At 38.1% G+C, this 23,409-nt stretch overlaps 1 protein-coding gene across 3 annotated transcripts in view; it reads left to right on the top strand.

Annotated features, from left to right (window-relative positions):
- Window positions 1–20,508, top strand: part of LOC110712299 (metal tolerance protein C1-like) — a 29,180-nt gene extending 8,672 nt beyond the window's left edge. Inside the window, exons 1-7 of one of the 3 annotated variants that reach the window (XM_021890754.1) lie at window positions 11,569–11,625; window positions 13,337–13,433; window positions 14,978–15,062; window positions 15,797–15,859; window positions 18,175–18,287; window positions 19,542–19,615; window positions 19,915–20,508. In XM_021890754.1, coding sequence (XP_021746446.1) covers window positions 13,396–13,433; window positions 14,978–15,062; window positions 15,797–15,859; window positions 18,175–18,287; window positions 19,542–19,560 — 318 coding nt within the window. In that variant the 5' untranslated portion in view covers window positions 11,569–11,625; window positions 13,337–13,395 and the 3' untranslated portion in view covers window positions 19,561–19,615; window positions 19,915–20,508. Of the gene's footprint in view, window positions 1–7,785; window positions 7,932–8,153; window positions 8,266–11,568; window positions 11,626–12,290; window positions 13,434–14,977; window positions 15,063–15,796; window positions 15,860–18,174; window positions 18,288–19,541; window positions 19,616–19,914 lie in introns of those variants that run through there. The other 2 variants (XM_021890755.1, XM_021890756.1) reach the window with 2 other exon arrangements.
- Window positions 20,509–23,409: the final 2,901 nt, after the last annotated feature.

The raw sequence follows: 23,409 nt of genomic DNA, 5'->3' as shown, positions 1-23,409 counted from the left end.
TCCTCCTTTCAGATACTCCATTCCATTGAGGAGTTCCCGGAGGTGTCAACTCTGAAAGTATTCCATGTTCTTTCAGATGGTCATCGAATTCTTGGCTCAAATATTCGCCACCTCGATCCGATCGAAGCGCTTTGATTTTCTTGCCGAGTTGGTTTTCAACTTCGTTCTGAAATTCCTTGAATTTATCAAACGATTCAAATTTGTGCGACATTAGATAGACATAACCATATCTACTATAGTCGTCCGTGAAGGTTATGAAATATCGATAACCACTCCTTGCGGGTGTACTCATTGGCCCGCATACATTGGTGTGTATTAGTCCCAACAAGTCACCGGCCCTTTCTCCCAACTTGGAGAATGGTTGCTTTATCATCTTGCCTAATAAACATCCTTAGCAATTCTCAAAGGATTCTAAATCAAATGAGTCAAGAATACCTTCTGGAAGAAGCTTCTTGATGCGTTTGATGTTAATGTGGCCAAGACGACAATGCCACAAGTAAGTTTGACTAGACGGTGTAGTCTTAGCTTTCTTTGCAGGATTATTAACGTTATAAATTTCTTTGTCTAGAGATAACACATAAAGACCATTTTCTAAATGTGCCGTACCATATAAAACATTATCGAGATAAAATGAACATGATTGGTTCTTAACTCGAAATTCAAAACCTTTGGCGTCCAACGCCGAAATTGAAATGATGTTTTTGGTAATGTTGGGAACACAATAAACATTGTCAAGTTCCAAAACTAGCCCCGTGGGCAAAGACAAACTAAGAGATCCTACGGATATAGCACCAATCCTTGCTCCATTTCCTACCCGGAGCTCGATCTCTCCCTTCGCTAGCCTCCTAGTGTTCCTTAATGCCTGTGAATCGGAACAAAGGTGTGAGCCACATCCGGTATCTAATACCCATGAAGCCGAGCTAGTGAAGTTAAAGTCTATAACGTAAATACATGATGTACGGTTCCGTTCTTCTTATCTTCCTTGAATTTGAGGCAGTCTTTCTTCCAATGTCCCTTCTTCTTACAATAGAAGCATTCAGAATCAGACTTAGAAGATGCTACATTTTTCTCCTTGTTGTCTTTGGTAGCTTTCGGCTTAGGCGGAAAGTTCTTCTTTCCTTTCCCCTTGAAGCCCTTCTTCTTTTTGCCCGCCCTTTTGAATGGCTTGCCCTTCTTAATCATTAGCATATCATGCCTTCCCTCATCCTTGAGCTTGCTTCAACATCCCATGAAGCTCGGTGAGGGTTTTCTCCATGCTATGCATGTTGTAGTTCATCTTGAACTGGTCATAGCCTTTGTGAAGGGAATGGAGAATGATGTCAATAGCCATTTCAGTTGAATACCCCGCATCAAGCCTTCCCATGTTCTCAAATATTCCGATCATTTTGAGCACATGTGGGCTGACTGGCTCTCCTTTCTTGAGCTTCTGTCGATGACTACATGAAATAATCACTTTTGGTTCATGTAGCTGACCCCATTTATGGGATTAAGGCTTTGATTGATTGATTGCTTGAAAAACAACCTCTTGCATAGTAAGGATGCCAAGTTTGTGCTGGGAATCAGTGTAACAATGTAGGCTGGAGACTAAGCTAACAATGGCAGCCTTAGCACGTTGTATTACTCAACAAGGAAAAACAGTAATACACCTTCTTTCGAGAGGAAGGAGCTCTCCCAACTACAGACTTCTGTAATTAATTATTTTCTAATATCTCATTACAAAAACAAACCTCCTATTAATACCCCCAATTAACAGCCTATCCCAAGCTAAGGCATGCCAGCACCATAACAAACTAATAACAAACTGATAACAAACTGTTACAGCAAATTATTATTATACCCTTCTACCCCAAAATTGGTTATAACAAACATCCAGCTCAGCAAGCCTATAACAGATTCTTCTTGGGTCTTCTAGAGTATGTAAAACGGAAATTGGGCTCGGGCTGGTTCCTAGCAATACCTCCCACCCAAGCATGCACCTTGTCCTCAAGGTGGAAATCAGGAAACCTGAGATTAACTTCATCAAAAAATTCCCAAGTTGCTTCAAAGGCTTGCAAACCCGTCCAGTGAATCAAAACTTCCATAGAGGCTTGAGAATTCCTCACACCCAACACTTCCCATGGTTCAACCTCCAAAATTAAGTCCGCAGTCAGCTGTGCAGGAAGGGTAGTGGGACGGTGACCAGTACCTAAGGCTTTTTTAAGCTGTGAAATATGAAAAACAGGGTGGATCTTCGTACCAGGGGGAAGCTGCAGCTTATAGGCCACCTTACCAATCTTCTGGAGCACTTGGTAAGGGCCATAGAAACGAGGAGAGAGCTTATCATTTGATCTTCGTACCAGGGATCTTTGCCGGTAAGGCTGTAATTTCAGATATACCAGGTCACCCTCCTGAAATTCCCCATCACGCCTTCCCTTGTTCTCATAAGCTTGCATATAAACTTGAGCTTGAGTTAGGTGAAATTTCAGATCATCGAGTACAGCATCACGCTCTAGTAACTGTGCCTCTACTGAAGCCACAGAGGTACTGCCAGAAGCAAATCTCACCAATTGAGGGGGGTCCCGTCCATAGAGAGCCTTGAAAGGGGTGTAATTAGTGGCCGTGTGGAATGATGTATTATACCAATATTCAGCCCAAGGTAACCATCGTGCCCATGTATGTGGTTTGCCATTCACAAAACACCTCAAATAAGATTCCACTCCTTTGTTCACAACCTCAGTTTGACCGTCTGTCTGAGGGTGATAAGCTGTACTGCGCATGAGTTGAGTGCCCTGTAACCTGAACAACTCCTTCCAGAAAACGCTAAGGAACACCTTATCTCGGTCCGAAACAATTGAACTGGGAAACCCATGTAGCTTAACAATTTCTGCCATGAAGATATATGCCACACTTTGAGCAGTAAAAGGGTGCTTGAGAGGAATAAAGTGGCCGTACTTGGATAATCGATCTACTACCACAAGTATGGTGTCCCAACCCGAAGATTTCGGTAACCCTTCTACAAAATCCATGGATATATCCTCCCAAACTCTTTCCGGGATTGGCAAAGGTTGGAGAAGACCCAAGGGAGATAATGTCGAGTGCTTGTTCTGTTGGCAAATATGGCAGTGTTGAACGTACTGTGTCACGTCTTTGCGCATCCCAAACCAGAACCATTCTCCTGCCAGACGTTGATAAGTTTTTAGATCACCAGCGTGCCCACCTACTGCGGAGTCATGGTACTCCCTCAGCAGCTTGGTCGTGAGCTCACATCGCTTCGGGATCACTATCCTGCCTTTGTACTTTAAGATCTCGTTTTCCAGAGAAAACCACTTGGGGGCTGCCTCCCCATTCTTAATCTGAGAAATTATGCGTTGTTGAGCTTCATCCTTGTCAATGAAAGCCCGTACATAATCCCATCTCAGCCCACATGAAGAGACCATGGTTCCACACTCAAATTCGGGATTGTGTTGGCGGGAAAGAGCATCTGCTACTTTGTTAGTAACTCCTGGTTTATAGTGAATATCGAAAGTATATCCCAGTAATTTGCTTATCCATTTCTGATATGCCTGACCCACCTCCCTTTGCTCCAACAAGTACTTCAGGCTTCGCTGGTCTGTACGGACGCTGAAATGTCGGCCCAACAAATAATGCCTCCATTTCTCAACAGCAAACACAATTGCCATCAGCTCTTTCTCATATATGGGCTTTTCTCTATTTCTGCTCCCCAAAACCTTGCTGTAATAAGCAATAGGGTGCTCTGCTTGTAGCAGGACAGCCCCTAAGCCATGCCCCGAAGCATCTGTTTCAATCACAAAGGCCATAGAAAAATTAGGTGCAGCTAAGATTGGAGCATTCACCATGGCAGCTTTTAAAGTATTGAAAGCTAAAGTGGCTTCCTCGGTCCACCCAAAGTTGTCCTTTCGCAGCTGCTCAGTCAAGGGAAGGGCAATGTTAGCATACCCTTTGATGAATTTGCGGTAGTACCCTGTGAGGCCTAAGAACCCCCTGAGTTGTTTTAGGTTCATGGGCGGTGGCCAATCTAGCATAGCCTGTATCTTGGAAGAATCAACTTCCACTCCTGCAGCCGAGATCACATGCCCCAAGTACGCTACTCTTTCTCTGCCAAATTCACATTTCTTGAAATTGGCGTACAGGCTATGGTCAGCCAAAGTTTGCAGTACTTGCTGTAAATGATTTTTATGTGAATCCACACAGGGGCTGTAAACCAAAATGTCATCGAAGAATACTAGAACAAACTTCCTTAAAAAAGGTCGGAACACTTCATTCATGAGAGACTGAAAAGTAGCAGGGGCGTTGGTCAGCCCGAACGACATTACCAGAAATTCGTAATGTCCTTCGTGGGTTCGGAAAGCTGTTTTATGCACATCCTCAGGCTTCACCCGAATCTGATGGTACCCCGATTTGAGGTCTAGTTTTGAAAAGACTGCTGCTCCTCCCAGTTCATCCAACAGTTCATCAATGACGGGTATCGGAAATTTGTCGGGGACCGTTTCTTTGTTAAGGGCCCTGTAATCAACACAAAAACGCCAGGATCCATCCTTCTTTTTAACCAAGAGAACCGGGCTGGAATACGGGCTTGTTGAGGTCTGAATTATCCCTGCGCTGAGCATGTCCGACACCAACCTCTCAATTTCATCTTTCTGGGTTTGAGGATACCGGTATGGCCTGACACTAACCGGATTGGCCCCACTCCGTAACACAATGGCATGCTCAATATGTCTCTGAGGTGGTAAACCAGCAGGCATATGAAAAACCTGCTGAAACTCCTGGATTAGAGGTCTAAAAACCTCCGGAATGTTCGGCTCCTTCTCCTCTGATTTCTCTGAGTGGTTCAATTCCAACAAGTAACCAAACCCTTCCTTCTGTAAATTTTTGAACATGGCCGTTAAAGAAATGCCAGTCCGCCCCAAATGTGGATCACCCTTCAAAGTGATGGTGCTTCCCTCCCACTGAAATTTCAGTGTCTGATTTTTCCAGTTCGTGGCAATTGTGCCTAACTTCTCTAACCATTGAATTCCCAAAATCATGTCTGAGTTACCCAGAGGGAGTATGAGGAAATCTTCAATGATTGAGATTCCCTGAATGTCGAGCAAAACCCCCTTACAAATCCCTTCTCCCTGCACCGCTTCTCCATTACCGAGAGTTACTCCAAAACTTCTGGTTTCTATGGGGTTTAGACCTAATTTTTGAGCTGCTTCACTAGACACAAAATTATGAGTAGCCCCGGGGTCAATCATCACAACCACGGGGTTCTCATTTACTACTCCTACCATACGCATTGTTTTAGGATTAGTTAAACCCATAACAGAACTTAAAGATACCTCAGGTGAGATAACTGGACCTGGAGAAAGTGGCTCGAGTACATCGGTTTTCGCCTCAACCATAGATAGCTCACCGTTTTCATCTTCATCCAGCTCTTCTTCCATGAGCATCACACTCAACCCCCTTCGGCTACAACGGTGGTTTAGGTTCCATTTCTCGTCACAACGGAAACATAGGCCTTGTTCCCGTTTTTGTTGCAGCTCCTTCTCCGTCAACCGCCTTATTTCGCCGGTGGGTTTGGTATTGTTAGGGAATGGTCGAGCTGGGGGAAGATATTTATGGGTAGTGTTTGTGTTTGTGGAGTTTTGGTTAGGGTTCGAGTGGCTGGACAGAAAGTTGGTGTTTAGGTTTGGGTTATTTTTAACAGATGGGCTTGGGGTTCTCCAGGAAGGTAGGCTGCCAAAGGACTTGGGCTTTGGGCTGATTTTCAACTTCTCCTCAACCCTCATAGATAACTCCATAGCATGGTCCAACGAAACCGGATCTAATAAACGGACCTCCACCCTTATTTCATCCTTGAGACCATTCAAATACTGGCTCTTAGCTATTTCTTCAGGAACATCATCAATGGGGGCTAGGAGCTCAATAAACCGCCTCCGGTAGTCGACCACGGTGCCGGACTGGTAGTGGGCCAGCCGCTGCTCGTGCAACGAGCCCGTTGCGGTGGTTCTGAAACGGCGTAGGATTATTCTTTTCAGCGCATCCCACGACCGCAAGGGTTGCCGCCGATTCTCCCATTGATACCAGAGGAGTGCGTCGCTGTCCAACGCCACCACGGCCGCCTCTAGCTTGTCTTCTTCAGAGAGGCGGTAGAAGTGGAAGAATCGCTCAGCACGAAGGATCCAACCATCTGGATTCGTTCCATCAAAAACCGATAAGTCCAGTTTCCTCAATTTCCAGTTCACATGACCCCCGTGAAATCCTTCCTCCGGTTGCGGTTGTGGATGCGAAGAAAACGGGTTGTCCCAATTATCGGGGGTTCCGTTTTCTTGAGAAGATCGGAGCTCCGATCGGAGTCTCTCCTGTCCTGCTGTAATTTGGTTCGCGATTTCAGCTTTGAGAGTGTCCATCGCGGTGGAGATCTCTCGGGCCACGCGCGCAGGTAACCCAGCAATTTCTTGTTCCAGGAGATCCAAGCGTTGACCGTGGTTCAAGCGAGCCATCACTGTCCCTGCCTAGATCGTTACGGCTCTGATACCAAATTTGCTGGGAATCAGTGTAACAATGTAGGCTGGAGACTAAGCTAACAATGGCAGCCTTAGCACGTTGTATTACTCAACAAGGAAAAACAGTAATACACCTTCTTTCGAGAGGAAGGAGCTCTCCCAACTACAGACTTCTGTAATTAATTATTTTCTAATATCTCATTACAAAAACAAACCTCCTATTAATACCCCCAATTAACAGCCTATCCCAAGCTAAGGCATGCCAGCACCATAACAAACTAATAACAAACTGATAACAAACTGTTACAGCAAATTATTATTATACCCTTCTACCCCAAAATTGGTTATAACAAACATCCAGCTCAGCAAGCCTATAACAGATTCTTCTTGGGTCTTCTAGAGTATGTAAAACGGAAATTGGGCTCGGGCTGGTTCCTAGCAGTTTGCTAACCCACAATGGCAATAGATAAGGCTTTGAGAGATTGATTCTTCTCACTACTGAAACAATAGACATGCACATTTAGAGATTGACATTTAGCAGGTCTATGTTTCTGCAAAGTATCAATATTGTTGAGTTTGTTCAAACATGTAAGTGATGTAATCCACTAAATTGCCTTATAATTTTGAGGCACATTAGTTAGACTCTTAGTAAACTTTAATTGGAAAAAATGTGTTTGATTGCTTAATTATTAAATCTAATGATTTAGTAATCCTAGAACTTGTTAAATTGGAACTCTAGGCAAAAAATCTTTGTAGAAATCTGATAAAGTCCAAGTAGTAATTGTGTCAAGTTTAGCAAAAGTATCTTATCTCATAGTAGCCAATTATGGATGTTGTACTTATACAATGATTTTGAAAATTCAAAGTTGGGTCACGTTACAGCTTGAAAGTTTGGAGACTGAACAACATAATTCTGGCTGGAATGTGTTTATTTTATTTTTTTTAAGGATCAATGGGGAAATCTGGGAGTAACTGATGATTATTGCAGTGTTAAATCTTAAATGTTCATGGCAAGGTTGGTTATGATGTTAAAATCTTTGCTGCTGGTCCACTGAGGCAAAAATTTCAAAATCTCCCTATGTCAGTCAAATGTGTATCTTTCTAGTTTCTTCTCTTTTCCCTTGATCCTCCTCAATTTTAAAATTTTGTAATAAATAATACGATTTAACAGTTAAAGAAACTTTGGCTAAAGTATTAGGTTGTCTTGGAGTTATTTTTTTGTTATGTAGCTATATTACTATATTTTTATTAATAGACCAAATGCTGTCTGATTTCCTGACAAAACTCTGATGTTTTGCAGGGTTTGCTTATAACATCCCCTGAAGCTGTTAATCAATCCTTGATGCATGAGCATGGTCATCATAGTGGGCATGACCATAAGATCGATATGGATCACCCGATTCTAGCATTGATTATGGCTATTTTATCCATCGCTGTAAAAGATGGGTATATTTATTTTATTCTATGACTTATCCAATCTATTGAAGCTTGGCTAGCTCCTATCACTTTGCTGTTATCCTTTTGGATTATAGTTTAGTACTTTAGTTTGGCCTTCCCTTTGTTTATAGTCTTATATGCTTCTTCAATCACTATCTGATAATCCTGTTTTGTATTTCAATGGATCTCATCCACCCTTATTGATATTAATATTTTCTATTATTGTTGCAGTCTTTTTTGGATAACAAAGAGAGCTGGGGAAAAAGAAGGCAGTGGGCTAATGATAGCAAATGCATGGCATCATAGGGCTGATGCTATCTCTTCTTTCGTCGCTCTTATTGGGGTAGGAAGAACTGCCTATTGTGAATGTGTAGCTTATAGATGAATTTTAATCCCCACAGCTAGAGGTGGCCAGTGGGCCGGGTTGGACCCAGCCCACCCTAACTCGCACGGCTGGTGGGTCACGTGGGTCCAACCCGGTTTCAATCCGGCACAGCCCGGCACAGCTCGGATTTAATCCGGGTTGTGTCGTGGGTCCAAAATTTTCGACACAACCCATTTCAACCCAGCTCAGTTTAACCCGTTTGATTCGACCCAAATCGCACAACCCGTTTTGACTCATTTAATTCGACACACCTAGCCCGTGAACCCACCTAACCCGACCCACCTGGCACAACCCAGCCCGCACGGCCCACCCGCACGAATGACCCACCCAACCCGCACGAGCCAACCCACCTAACCCGCACGCATGACCCACCCAACCCGCACGCATGACCCACCCAACCCGCACGGCCGGCACAACCCGCACGGCCCGCACAACCCGCACGGCCCGCACAGCCCGCACAATTCGCACGACCCGCACGGCCCGCACGGCCTAACATCCATTTTAAAAAAAAAAACGGCTAGTTTTTTGTATCTAACGGCTAGTTTTTTGTATCTAACGGCTAGTTTTTTAAGTGTATGATCATCCATTCTATTTTTCCTATAAATACCAATTCCATTTCACTCAAATTTCCACACAAATTCAAGCTTTCTTTCTCTCTTACTTAAAAATTCTTATTGTTCTCAAATTCTCAAGTGTTATATAGAGTTATATTTTTGTTAAAAAAAATCTCCTTAATATTATTATTAGTATTCTTAAGATTCTAAAAAAAAAAAGTTCTTCTCCATATTATAATTAGTAATCATACAAAAAAAAAATGAGCTCAAGAGGAGGAATGGGAAGGAGTCAAAGTGGTGGTCGAAGTGGTAGCCAAAGGAGTGGTGGTGCAAATTTTTCGTATGAAATTAATACGGAAAATTTAAACCAATTTGTCAATGAATATGGAGATTATGGTTTAGGAGATGGGCAAAATATTCAAACGTCTCCACCACAACATTTCTCCCACCAATCATCAAGTTCAACTATGCCACCTCCATCGCAACCAACATCTCAACCTTCATCTCAAGGTAATTTCTAATTAAATTTTTATTGTTATGAATATTTAAAAAAACTATTATTAATGATTATAAAGTTAGTTTAGTTTCCAATTTTCTATGATTTACAATTAGTTAATTACCATGAAAAATGCGTTTAAATAAGTATAATTAAAATATTTAAAATTTAAAAGCTTATTTTCATGAATAGCATTTAAAAATTAATTTTAATAATTTGATTTATGAAAGGTGGTGGCGGTGAAAGTAGAGGTCGAGCACATTTTTCTTGGGTGTGGAAACATTTTGAACGAGTTGAGGTCACACCCCCGGGATGGCAACCTGGTCAACCAAAGAGGTTCACGTGTACATGCCTAGTTTGCAAGGCGCTAGGTGCAAATGTCAAGTCATATAATTGGAAAACGGGAGATGGAACCGGAACCTTGAGTCGGCATTTGCAAAATAAACACGACTTGTTCGAAAATGGCCCCCGTCCTTCGGGGGGTGGCGTCCAAACACAATTGGGTGGATACATGAACCAACCCGGCGGAGGTACACCTTTCATTTATAATAAAGATAGAATGATTGATGAAATGAGTACTTTAGTTATTGCTAATGAATACCCTTTTAGTTACGGTGAAAATGCAAACGTTGAGCATTTTAATAAAGTTGCATTACAACCTGCATTTACTCGTGTCCCCCGAAATACCCTAAGACGTTATACACAAACTTCTTATTATAAGTATAGGAGTGGTTTGATTGAATTATTTCGTACTTTTGATGGTCGTGTTAGTTTTACAAGTGATACATGGACTTCTAGTTTTGGCGAACCTTTTCTTTGCATTACTGCTCATTGGGTGGATGATGATTGGTTTATTCAAAAACGTATACTATGTTTTCAAGCTATGGAAGAAAGGCATACCGGTTTTAACATCAAAGTTCGTATTTTGGATTGTTTAAAAGAATTTCACTTGAATAATAAAGTTTTTTCTTTGTCTCTTGATAATGCAACTGCAAACACAAAGTGTATTGACTATTTGAAAAATGACTCCGAGTTGAATTTGTTGTTGGGTGGTAGTCTCTTGCATGTTAGATGTTGTGCTCATATTTTGAATTTGTCTGTTCAAGAGGGTCTCGCTGAGTTGCAACCATTGCTAAACCCAATTAGAACAGTTATAAAATGGATTAGGATTACTCAGTCAGTTAGAAAAAAGTACATAGCTATGTGTAAAGAGAGAGGTCTTAAGAAAAGACAATGGTCTATTGATACCCCTACCCGTTGGAATTCTACTTTCAAGTTGTTGAGTGATGCTATAAAGTATCGTGATATTTTGACCCAACTTTACAATGAGACTCGTGTTGATCCTACTGAGTTAATAACCGAAAGTCATTGGACTAATGCTTCTTTTGTTCGTGATGTTTTAAATGCTTTTGATAGTGCAACTCATATTTTCTCTTATATTTATGAGCCTAACGTTCATTTAGTCATAATTGAGTGTGTTAAAGTTGTTCACACCATCGAAGAGCATATGAAGATTGATGGACTTCGTCCCGTTCTTGATAGCATGAAACGTAAGTGGCATACTTATTTTAGTGAATTTCCAATCATTTATGGAATTGCTGCTATTCTTGACCCCGGTGTCAAAGCTGAAGGTTTGGAAAATCTTTTAGAATTTTATATACAAGTTTAAGTATCGATTATGATGTTAGTGAATATATTAACAAATGCAAATCTGTTTTGGGAGACCTTTATGATCATTATGCATCTATTTATGGTTTTGATTTGGCAACACCAACTACTACTAGCACTTCCGATTCTAGATTTGGTTTTCTTGATAAAGTTATGAAAAAAAAACACAAAGCATCTACATCATTCTCATCATCATCTTCTTCAACACTTGCTATTAATGATTATTTGTCATATCAACATGAGACCAACAACAACTTTCAAATTATAAAATGGTGGCAAGAACATAAAAAAAGTTTTCCTATATTGGCGAGAATTGCAAAAGATATACTTGCAGTTCCCGCTTCATCTGTTGCTTCCGAGTCTGCTTTTAGTGCAGGTAGAAGAGTGTTAGATGAAAAAAGAACTCGCTTAACTCCGGAAAGCATTCAAATTTGTGTTTGTAAGAAAGATTGGGATCAAGCTGAAAGAAGAACTCAAGGTTTAAAGGAAGACGAAGACGATGAAGATGATCCTGTGATGATATTGGAGTCGTCAACGGATGATGCAGCTTCCGGGGATGATGATGCAACAAACATGGGTGGCTAGAAAAGTCTAAATCAGGTACGCTAAGAACTACGTGGGCTTTGATTCTTTCGGGATACGTAGGCAACTTATTTTTCGAAAATTACAATTTAATTGCAAAATTAAATTTTAGTTTTCTAAAGATAGGTCCAAGCCCCCCCCCCCCAAATTTCAAAAGAAGTACAATATAAGAACTACGCTGGCTTTGATTCCTTATTTTATAATATAAGGATACGTAGGCATCTTAATTAAGAGCAAGCCATCAAATTGTTAATTTTGTAAAAATTAAAACACCACACAACCCACCCGACCCTAACCCACGAACCCACCCGACCCTAACCCACAAACCCACCCGACCCTAACCCACAAACCCACCCGACCCTAACCCACTAACCCACCCGACCCTAACCCACCTAACCCACAAACCCACCCGACCCTAACCCACTAACCCACCCTTCGACCCACCCTAACTCACTAACCCACCTTGACCCGTCTAACCCACGAACCTAGCTCGACCCACCCATGACCCGTCTAACCCACAAACCCAGCTCGACCCACCCACGATCCGTCTAACCCACAAACCCAGCTCGACCCACCCACGACTCGTCTAACCCACGAACCTAACCCTGGTGTGTCCAACTTCTCCGACCCAACCCACGACCCGGCCCACCCTACCCTACGTGTGTCGTGCCGTGTGTCATGAAACCCCAACCCGCGACCCACCTAACCCTAACCCAGCTCGCACGACTCGCACGGTGGACACCTCTACCCACAGCCTAAGTTTATTTCACAACTTTTAAGTTTTCAGTACCAGCATCATTCCGATATCAAACTTCTGCAGTAATTGAGTAAAGAAAAGCCAGCAAGCTTGGCGTGGTAAATTAGGCAGATCTCACACTTATAGATACATGACATGACTGGTTAGCATACATGGAGTATATTATCCTACATAGTCTTTGAAACTGATGCCAGAAGCTTCAGCGTTTATTTTGTGTATTAAAGCAGGGCCTCTGCCACTTGTCTTACTCTTATCCAGCATTCTATTGTGCTACTCAGCACTGCTCTCAGTTGACAAGTGCTACTTATTTATTTAGCCTCGGTTCATGTATTGCAAAATAAAACGCTAGTGCTGCTTACTGTTACTTTGTTAGCTCTCAGCTATTTGCCCCTTACCTAGGCACCTACCATATTATTCTCTATTTTTTCTGGAGATCATTATTAGTTATGTGCCATTGTGCCAAGGTACATTTGTCTCATGACTGTCATTTGTATCAAGCTGGCAAAACCTTATGCTGCTTTTTCTTGCCACTAACCCAAGTCAGGTTGACTTGTGCAAGGTTCCAGTCTGGTAGGGTGCCTTTGCCTTAGCCTCAAAAAAAAAAAAAAAAAAAAAAAAAAAAAAACAAGAGGAAGACCCTATCTGCTACAGGTTATAAGCTTTTGAAAGTTGGTATTTTTCTCAAGAATGTTACTGGAAGAGTTATAGACTTAACTGTTCAAAGAGGGCTGGCTTATAACCTGTTGTGATCATTACTCCTATCATTTCACTTACAACTTTTTTTGAACCAATCATTTCACTTACTTTATTATAATATACAAAGTACAAAATATGAAGTATAATATATCATCATTTTAAAAATTTGTTATGATTATGAAATTAATGACGTAAATAATGTGATCATATTGCATAGTTTTGTTCTTTTGACTGACAGAATTGTTGCTAACAAGTGTCTTTTAATTTTGTCATCAGGAGGATCCATTCTTGGTCTAAAGTTTTTTGATCCCCTTGCTGGACTTCGTGTGTCTGGCATGATTTTAAAAGCAGGTCTGGAAACTGGTTACCGTAGGTATGGTATTTGTCAACCTTTAATAGATTGATGTCTAGATTTGATCTGGATTTCTTTATTTCTTTATTTTTATAACAAGTAAAATTGGTATTTAAACTTTTAAAATATAAATTTTGATGGAGAAAAGGCAAAATAAGAAAGACTAGTGGAAGTTGTGCAGTTTCTAACCTCGAACGTATTGTAATTCCCCCCCCCCCTTTATTCAAGATGTGATCTTAAAATTGATGATAAGTATGATGTATGAATGTCGATTAGTTACATTGAAAAGTAAAACGCATTACACAAAGAATTGTTTAGATATTTTTTCGGTAAAAATAAAATAAAACTATTCGAGTATTTTTATCTTATTGTGTATGATATATTTTATAGCTTGTTACTAGTTTGGATAAGTTTATGAATTAATCAAATCAATTTTGGGCCCCTTTATACTACTAGTCTACAACCACTGTTTATCAATTTTTTACTAGCATGTATTGATATACGTCTTTCGATATCCGAAATCCAAAATATTTTGGAAATTCTTTCATATTTCCTTAATTCTTTTAACAAAAACTTTTGTATACATCCGGTTTACACTAATATTAGTGTGCATCGAGCAGTATAAGGGTAACTTTTAGCTATTTTTAGGGTAACTTTTTGTTTTTTTTGGTAACTTTAAACATAATACAATTTTTATATAAATCAACAACAAGAAAAGTTTTATAAAGGTAATTTAATTACATTCAATCACTAATAATTGATTTTTAGTCATTTAAAATGTGATTCTTTACTAATAAAACGTAGATAGTTTTTATTTGAATTGGGTTACTTAACGCATATTGGGGTAACTTTTATTCATTTTAGGGGTAACTTTTAATCACTTTAGGTTATCTTTATAATGGATGTACAATAATTATTGTACACCCGATTTTTTTAAAAGTTTGTGTTCTTTTAATATTGCACCAAAAGGGTTGGGCACAAATTTTTTGGTAGTGGGAAAAAGGAAGAGAGAGAAAGGTAAAAGTACAAAATTGCCCTTGTGATTGTAAACATAAATTAAAAAATTATGTATTATAGGTAAGGGTATATAGGGTATTTGTAGTGTAAACACAAATATTTGCTTCCAAAGAATGGATATGGTGCAATGTTTGTGAAACTTCCTTATAAGGCAAGTAGAGCAATAATTAAAAAAAATGGAGGAAGTATATCTGACGAAAACCGAATAATTGAGTAATTATTGGTTCGGATATACGATCCGAAATTAATATTGGTTGGGCATCCTAAATTATCGGATCGGATGCTCATTGGATCTTCGGGTATTCAAATCTTCGGGTATTTTGTTTAGCCCTGTGTAAAACCATCAACGATCTGAACTAAGTTGTCATTTGTAAAATTTATACTATTAACAGACATGTTGCTTGAATCGCTTCTGAGAAAACTTATTGATCTTCCACAGTTGAAGTATGATTTTGTGAAGATTGAGTCTAGGGTGTTAATTCAAGTTGACAAGCATGTGGATAATATATTGGCCAAGTTGATTAACACTTTTTCGTTCAAAACTGTAGTGTTTTAGAGCTGGTTGATGCTGCGATTCCACAGCAGATGTTGGACCGTCATCAAGAAACGATTCTACAGGTTGAAGAAGTGAAGGTAAATTTTATCCTTATAAATTCAAGTTAAGGTGTAGTTCCTTTGCAAATCTGAATGAGTGGGCAGTTAGTGCAGAGCTAATCAGCTTACTGCTGCATGAGAATAGTTACCTAGGCTTCTTCTAGGTCACCTGAGAGTGTTACGGTATACGACAGAACAACCACGTGGTCATTTAGATCTGTGATTGAGGACTCATTTTGCTCTTGATTGTGGTGGTCATGTAGAAACCGTTTCTAAAGCTTTTACCAAAAGAGTTGCAATGTCATTGTCATAATAGCTACTAGTCTACTACTCTTGATATTCGAATCTTGACATCTTAGCTTGGGGGTTTGGGACCAAGAAAAATTCATTCCCATATGTAAAGGCCATTATGCATTGTACTTAGACCTAGCAAAATAGACCCGACCCAAAAGACCCAATTTTTACTCAAAAGTGATAACCCGAAATAAATTTAACACCCAAAATAATGAACCAAACCCGACCCGAAAATTTCAAACTAGGAACCAACCCGACCTTAAATTGACCTGACCCAAATTCAACCCGACCCTAAACCACCCCAATTGAATAAAATTGATAGTTGGTGTATTGATAGTCTGTTAATGATTCAAATCACCATCCAAAAGTTGCTGATTCTTTTAATTTCAAATCGCATCCTAGATACATCTATAATCCTTATGTTGCTCAGACGTACACATAATTTATTTGCTAAATGATACCGTTGGTTATGTGTTTAGGGATGTCACCACCTGAGGGGAAGAATGGTTGGCTCGTTTTTGCACCTTGATGTACACATAGAGGTATAATACCTTCTCAATGTTCTCTAATTCAACTTGGACATGTGCATCATGATATTTCTGGAATTGTTGTCAACAAGCTATTGATAATGTTTAGTGATTTTACAGCTTGTTTATTTGAATTTTATCAATCAATTAATGCCATTTTGTCCATGTAACAATCCACTACATTAAGTGCCACTGTTAAAAGATAAAAACATAACTTTAATTCAATGGATGACATAAATGATAAAATTCACCGGTGCCAAAAAGAAAAAAAAAAAAAAGATAAAAAAAATAATAAATAAATAAATAAAAAGAACATCTATGTACACCAATATAATAAAAATTAGTGCTTTTTACTCACTAATTACCTTTATTTCATCAATACTACTATTGTCATGTTTAAAGCTTTGTTTGACTGAATTGCATTTTAAATTTAATTTTTACTCCATCAATTATATTAAATAGATTGTCTTTTGGTCATACTAAAAAATTGGATGTGAAGCATTGGCCATCAATGGGTTTTTTATGGTAGTCCTTGATTTCACAGGTTTCTTTTCTAGTCTTTTTGGTGAGTTACAAGCTTGGTGATGGTGCATAATTTTCCATTTGGAAAGTAGCCTAAGAGTAGAGATGCCTTCTCAAATTGTTGCATTGAATTAATCTTTTCTATGTTTATGCTTGCTAGGAGCTTTCAGGGTTGATTGGAAGATAGGGTAGCTCATTGATTTGCCGAGCACTTATAAGTTGATAGTCAAAATAAAGAGTTTGAGTGGAAGATTCTTGTGTTGATTTGTCTATAACCTTTATGGCATGTTTAAAATTCCTCTTGTTCTCATTATTTCCTTGTCTCAAAAAAATTTGGAGGTGAATATCTTTCGTATAGGTGAAGCCTTTAGATTGGAACTTAGTGTTGGACAAATTCAATGATACTGAAATTACTGATGAACCATTGAACCCATCAAATCTCTGCCCAAATAAGGCCATTTTTATTAATGAGTCTCTGATGCTGCTAATAGCAGATTGAGATCACTTATATTGTATTATATACTTATGGTAGTTTTTCCTACTGTTGAGACAACAAATCAACATAAATCATTGTTGAAACAACATATATCATCTTATGAATAAAGATACAATAGTACCCTTTTTTTCTTATTTTTATTTTTTTTTTTATTTTTTTTTTTTGTCTCAGTGCTTCTTATTTACTCCGTACTGTTCTTACATAAATTAATGATATCCTACGTTAAGGGATTATGCCTCTTATAGAATAATATTTATATCAACGATGTGTTTTACGATTTAACATTTAGACTCAAAAGTTTATCCCAAAATCGAATCAACAACTTAGGGCATCTAACGGGCACAAAACTAGTTTTCTTATCATGTAAATCTAGGAGGAGGGGTTGGTGGTGTTTGTGATATTAAATGGCCTACCTTATTTTGTACTGTGTATTTTTTCTAGATGAGAGAAATATGTTAGTTTTTAATTTTCGTGTAATTGGCCGACCAGTGTATGTTATAGTGGATTGTATTGATAGTTCATTATATCTTTCAGAATCTAGATGAGGAATATGGAAGCTACATAGATGATGAACAAATATTTCACATACACACACTACCAGCTTCCCAAATAATTAAACAAATTCTGTACAGCATAAACCATATGCATATTAGTTGTATTAAATTGTGTTGTGCTTTTAGTTTTAAACAAATTTTCGAAATTTGAATATCCCTCATTTCCTTCAGATTAGAGTCTATGTATCCTTGAATATAGAATATGCACCTGTATCTGATTTATATTCCTGGGTCTAAGTATTTTTGAATATTATCTATCTTTGAAAACGATAAAACTTAGTTTAACTTTATGGCACAAAATTTTCGAGGCAGTGTATGCGGAGTGGATCTGTCCACTAGTCTTAGGATATTGAAGATTTCTTAAGTTGGATATGGTATGAACATGGTGTTTTTGCATCTGTTTATCTTGTGTTGTGGTTAGAGAGGAATAATAAGATTTTAAGAAGTAATTCGATCTCAATACAAATAATATATTCCTATGTTTGTTTTTGTCATATCGATATTCAGTGTGATAACTGTGATTTGCTCTTTATATTTTTCTTTTCTTTATATTTCAAGTTTTTCTTCTTCAATTCTTTATATTATGAAACTGAATCTTTTTTGTTTTCTTTGTTTACCTAGTTTGAGATCTCTTTGTTGTTAAGCTCTTTTTATCTGTTATTGTTCTTTTGTTATCTAAAATACAAAAGGGGACTTGCTGAAGGAGTGGAGAGTGAACATTGTGGATTTAAGTTGGAGCCTTGTTCTATCTCTTGCAGGTTGATCCTTTCACCAGTGTCAGCGCTGCTCACCATATCAGTGAACATGTTAGGCAGCGAATCCACGAGTCTCATCCTGAAGTGGCTGAAGTCTTCATAGTTCATACACTTAGGTATATACTTTTACTCTATTCCCATATGGGCATAACATAGATTATCTTTGCTGTTGTAATTTGAAGTATTAGCTTTGGTTTTATATGAATTAACTGAATAATGAATAAACTTTTGTTTTTTTGTGTGTGGATTGAATTGTGCTGGCATTACTGCATAGTGCTTCCTTTTGAATTGATAGTCTCTGTTGTGTTCTATGGTTGTAATATTGGACAGATAGCAAGCCAATGTCATTGACCACTCTGACTTCATTTTACTAAAGTAGTTTAGGTGAGGCAGAAGCTAGTCAAGGTAATGCAGTATGTATTAGGTGAAATACAAATGGTTGTATATTAAATAGGTTAAATAGGTAAAGTGCTAGAGTACAGAGACTATCGCGAGCTCACAGTGGTGGTGTGGGTCATACGTGTAGCCTATAACTGGAAAAATACTAAATGAGCACATTTGGTTAAGATTTTTTTTTTTTTTTTTTTTTTTGGGTGTAAATTTGGCTTAAAAAATATGCACATCATGTTTGAGTCGAGAATAAAAAAAAAAAAAAAATTGCACATTTAATTCCTAAATAATATGCGCATTCAGTCCAAAATTGTGCACGCCAAATCTTTCTCATTCTTCCCATTTTAACATCTTTCTCACTTGACCCTGGACTGATGCTTTCAAAATCTCACTGAAAACCCTTGGTTGAAAAGATTTTTACTCCAGCTGTTTGGAGAGGAAGGTTTTCCTTTAAATTTTGTCTTCGTGTAATACAAAAGTGTATGTGAAAGATCATTAATAAAATTTTTATTTTTTTTGTTATGAACATAGATAATTTAAAAGATTTTAGTGATTTTGAATATCACCCAAGTAGTCTGAAAGAGTAAAGATGGCTATATTCTTGGTTGCCTGTCTAGGAATAGGGAGCAGTGTAGCCGTGTAGGGGCTAATGTGCCCATCTAGCCTTTTTTTGCTTGGTCAAGGAAATTTCTTTTTCATAGCCGTTTTCTGAGTATCTGTTATGTAATTTTGCTGCCGATGGGTTTATTTACGTTCTACGACCACTGCAATGCAAATTCAGTTTTCTGAAGTCGCACACTTATTAGGCATAGCTGCTTCAAAGTTCAAAGTCTTCAAACTATGGCTTTTGTAACCTGTTTTAGCTTCTAAAACCAATCAAACCATTGGCATTGCACGTTATTTAGTATAGCAGTTGCTTTACCTTTATTCTCGATCCTGTTTCTTTGTGGGTTCATTTTATGTTGGAACTTCTGTTGCAGATCCTTCTATCTCCTTTAAGGACAAAGACTGAGATCATATCATCACTGATATATTCGCTTCACCCTTTCCGAAGGTAAGTGTTTTTCTTCTATTCAGCTCAGGCTAAAGCAAATATATGTTTATTTCATAAATGATTTGATAGACCAAATCAAATAAGGTCAAATTATAAAAATTTCATATCTGAAAAGTATGCTGTTTTTCTTAGCAATTGGTGTGCAAATAAGGTCTAATATCCTTTCTTCTTTGGAAGCACTTTCACAACTAGTTCAACCTAGACTGTTTCTGGCTCATTTGCCAAGCCATGTTATTAAGAAGGATATTTAAGCATAAAACATTTTGTAAATCCACATTAATGTCATGTATATTCCTCAGGTCACAAGAGATTCTGTACAAATGTCAAGGACACAAAGACAAAATGCTGATTTGGAGCGACATAACATCTTCCATACTGAGTGCTTGATTGGTTCTAAGGTGTGCTCTTTGACAGTGGATAGCGGTTCTTGCACTAATGTTGTGAACAGCAAGCTAGTTGATGAGTTTAAAAATTGCAAACTCGTGTTCATGAGCGACCATTTAAGATTTTGGGGATAAGTGAGGGGAATAGCATTAATGTTACAAAACAAGCCGTAGTCAATTTCGAGTTGGGTGAGTACGAGGATGCTATTTGGTGTGATGTTATCCCGTTGACCCCTTCTGATATCCTTTTGGGGCGTCCATGGCAATTTGATCGAGAGGTTTTGCATCATGGGAGAGAGAACATATATTCGGTCAAGTTTGGGATGAAGCGTTTCAACTTAACCCCTTTACTTCCTAAGGTGTTATAGTGGTTGGAAACATGAAACATAGAGCATTACTTTGTTTACCCAAAGTCACGAGTTCTAATCCCTTACCCAACATTTATTTTATTTTTTTTCCATTTTTTTTTAATTGAAAAATGCTATACATAGCTCTTAGGGCTACATATAAGCATTAAATTTACAGTTGAAAATCGTAAAAAGTTAAGAAATCATAAAAATATAAACACTAATTACACTGATTTACGTGCGTTTTTGTCATGAATTTCTAATTTTATACAATTTCCGAGAGTGTATTTAATGCTTATATATAGCCCTGAGGGCTACATATATCATTACCCTTTTTAATTTTATAGTTTTCTTAGTGTCCTTATTTTTATATCCTCTCTTTATTCTTTCTATGTTTAATGTCCTTATTTTTTTAATTCTTTTTTTTTTCTTAGTGTCCTTATTTTTTTTATCCTCCTTATTCTTTCTATGCTTTATGTCCTTATTTAAAAAAAAAAAAAATTCGGCTTAATGTCCTATTGTGGTATATAGATGTGTCTTAATTTTTTTTTTTTTTTTTTTTTTTTTTTTTTTTTTTGCGGTACGTAGATGTGTTTATTATTTTTTTTTTTTTCTGGCTTATTGTCCTATTATAGTACGTAAATGTGTCTTGAATTTTTTTTTTTTCTGAAAAAAAAATTAAGAGCATGATAAAAGTGTTTTAGTATTAGGTGCCCTACCATTGTTAATGTAACACCCCCGATTTACTAACTAATAATAAACAATAAAAAGAGGAAAAATAGACAACCTTTAAATAAAATTGCGGAAGCATACACCTAAATAAGAGGTATTACCGCCACACTCGACAACCTGTCAAGTGTTAAGGCTTACAAAATCCCAATAATTACAACCCAATAAATCTAAGTGAGCTATTTGGATAACTTTATAAACTCGTTATAACAAATTAATCGAAACACTTGAACTCCTTTAGCTACGACTACTTGATCAACCTGCTTAGAAAATCTTGACTGCTCACCATTAAGGACAAATTCCAAAATAGATCGTCGCAGGGCCACCATAAGAAAAAGACATGGCCGCAAACACAAATAGCACAACAAAATAACACACACGTCAGCAAAAAGCTGAGTAATCACCACATCAGAATACAAAGAATAATATAACAATTAATATAATTAACTCACTTAAACAATGTAGTTCGAAACTACATTACACATTGTACTCTGAAAATAACCTTTATCAACTCAACCTCGAATAATAATACGAACCTTTACTCAATTAACTCATAACCAATAGTGTGCCATGTTCTTTGTTCTATACCTAGCCTTGGACATGGGTAATTCGAATAAAACCAACAAGTATAAAAACTTGAATACTCCCAATAACTAGAAAACACCAGACCACATACGGGTCAATTCCCACTGTAGGGGACCATAGAAAAATAAATAATAAAGATTGTACCTCATTCTTAACTCATGATTACCATCTCCTTACCAACATGCCAAGGGCTAAGGTGTATAACGCCGAGCCTCAAACCAAGAACAAAATAAATAATTCTCAACCTTTTGATCTCATACTTGATCAAATAATCATAAACTTGATAATAAAAAGTATCTCAATTATGGCACGAGTTCCCAAATAACACGACAATTCGATCACAATATCTCAACTCTAAAAAAAAATACTAATAACCCAAATATATTCAAATCTCAACCCAAAAACAATACTCTGCATCAACAACCCTAAAACCTCAAGAAAACAATACTCCCTATAACAACAACATTAAAACCCTAGAAATAATTGTACAATAATTTATATACAACAAAGTAATATGATATTCAAATAAAATCAAATCAAAATTATACAATATCATAATAATTAATCATGTATACAAGGTGTTTCTGGAAACAGAATGCTCCTGGGAGTCTTAGGGTAGTAAGGCTAATCAAGAGGTCCTAGAACTATATCCAATGAATGTCCGAATTTCCCTCAGCTATGCCTTGCTGTCTGAGAGCTAGGCCTGCAAAAGAGAAAGAAGGTTAACTGCCCCGGGGGTGTGACCCGGGAAAGCCCCTCTGATGCTTAAGTCAGCGAATGTACTTTCTAGTGAGAGAAGTAGAAAGAGTACTTTAGAGAGAGAATGTAGAGAGAGAAGATTAGAGAATTAGGAAAAATTTACCATCATCAATGATTGGAGAGCTATTTATAGATGTACTTTCAGGTGGCAGAATTTGTACTTAATTGGACAGATTAGGGGTAAATCCGTACTTTTCTTTGATTAATGATGGGCTGGATCATGGAGGGGTATTTTCGTAATTCCAGGTCACTGGGCTTAGGACAATGGACTAGGCCCAAAAATTTAGCCCCACGCGTGATGTGGGAACGAGATCGCATGAAGTTCGGATATCACGCGGAATAGAGATGAAAGAAGTTGTCACATATGTTGAAGTAAATCTCGAAGGGTATCTGAGGGCTAAAATGAGCCCCAAGGGTATTTGAGGGCTAAAAAGAGCCCCAAGAGACTTGCAAGGGTGAAAACCAGCCCCAAGCAATGCATAGAAAGTACTTTAATTCAGATGACTGAGCAGTTTTGAGAGTTAAGCCTGATGATGGCTTAGGGGTAACTGATGAAATTTCCATTTCAGGATATTTTCTTCAGGCCGAGCCCCATGTATTTTGCTGAGGGCATGTCTTGTTTCCAATTTTGACTGAGCTAGGTATTTCTAGAGATAATGTGATGATGATTTCCTGCTAATTAAGCTGGTAACTAAGCTTAATCCTTCAATGGTTACTTTCTGGGCTCAAGCATTACTTAGGCCCATTTGAACCAGGGTTTTGAGGAGTTGCCATCTCCTTAGCTTGAACTTATGAACTCCCACTATACTTGCATTTTCTTCTCACTCTTCTCATTTGCCTTAGAGAAATTCTCAAAAAATTCTCCCAATTTTCTCCCAAGTTCTTGAGAGTTTGAGTGTTCAAGTCACATCACCCAATTTCACATCAACAAGTTCATCCAAGTTCATCAAGATCTTCAAGAGGTATGTGAAAATTCTTCACTTTTGATTCG

The sequence above is a fragment of the Chenopodium quinoa genome, unplaced genomic scaffold, assembly GCF_001683475.1.
Source record: "Chenopodium quinoa cultivar QQ74 unplaced genomic scaffold, ASM168347v1, whole genome shotgun sequence".
Lineage (NCBI taxonomy): Eukaryota > Viridiplantae > Streptophyta > Magnoliopsida > Caryophyllales > Amaranthaceae > Chenopodium > Chenopodium quinoa.
This window is presented reverse-complemented; position numbering and strand designations above follow the sequence as displayed.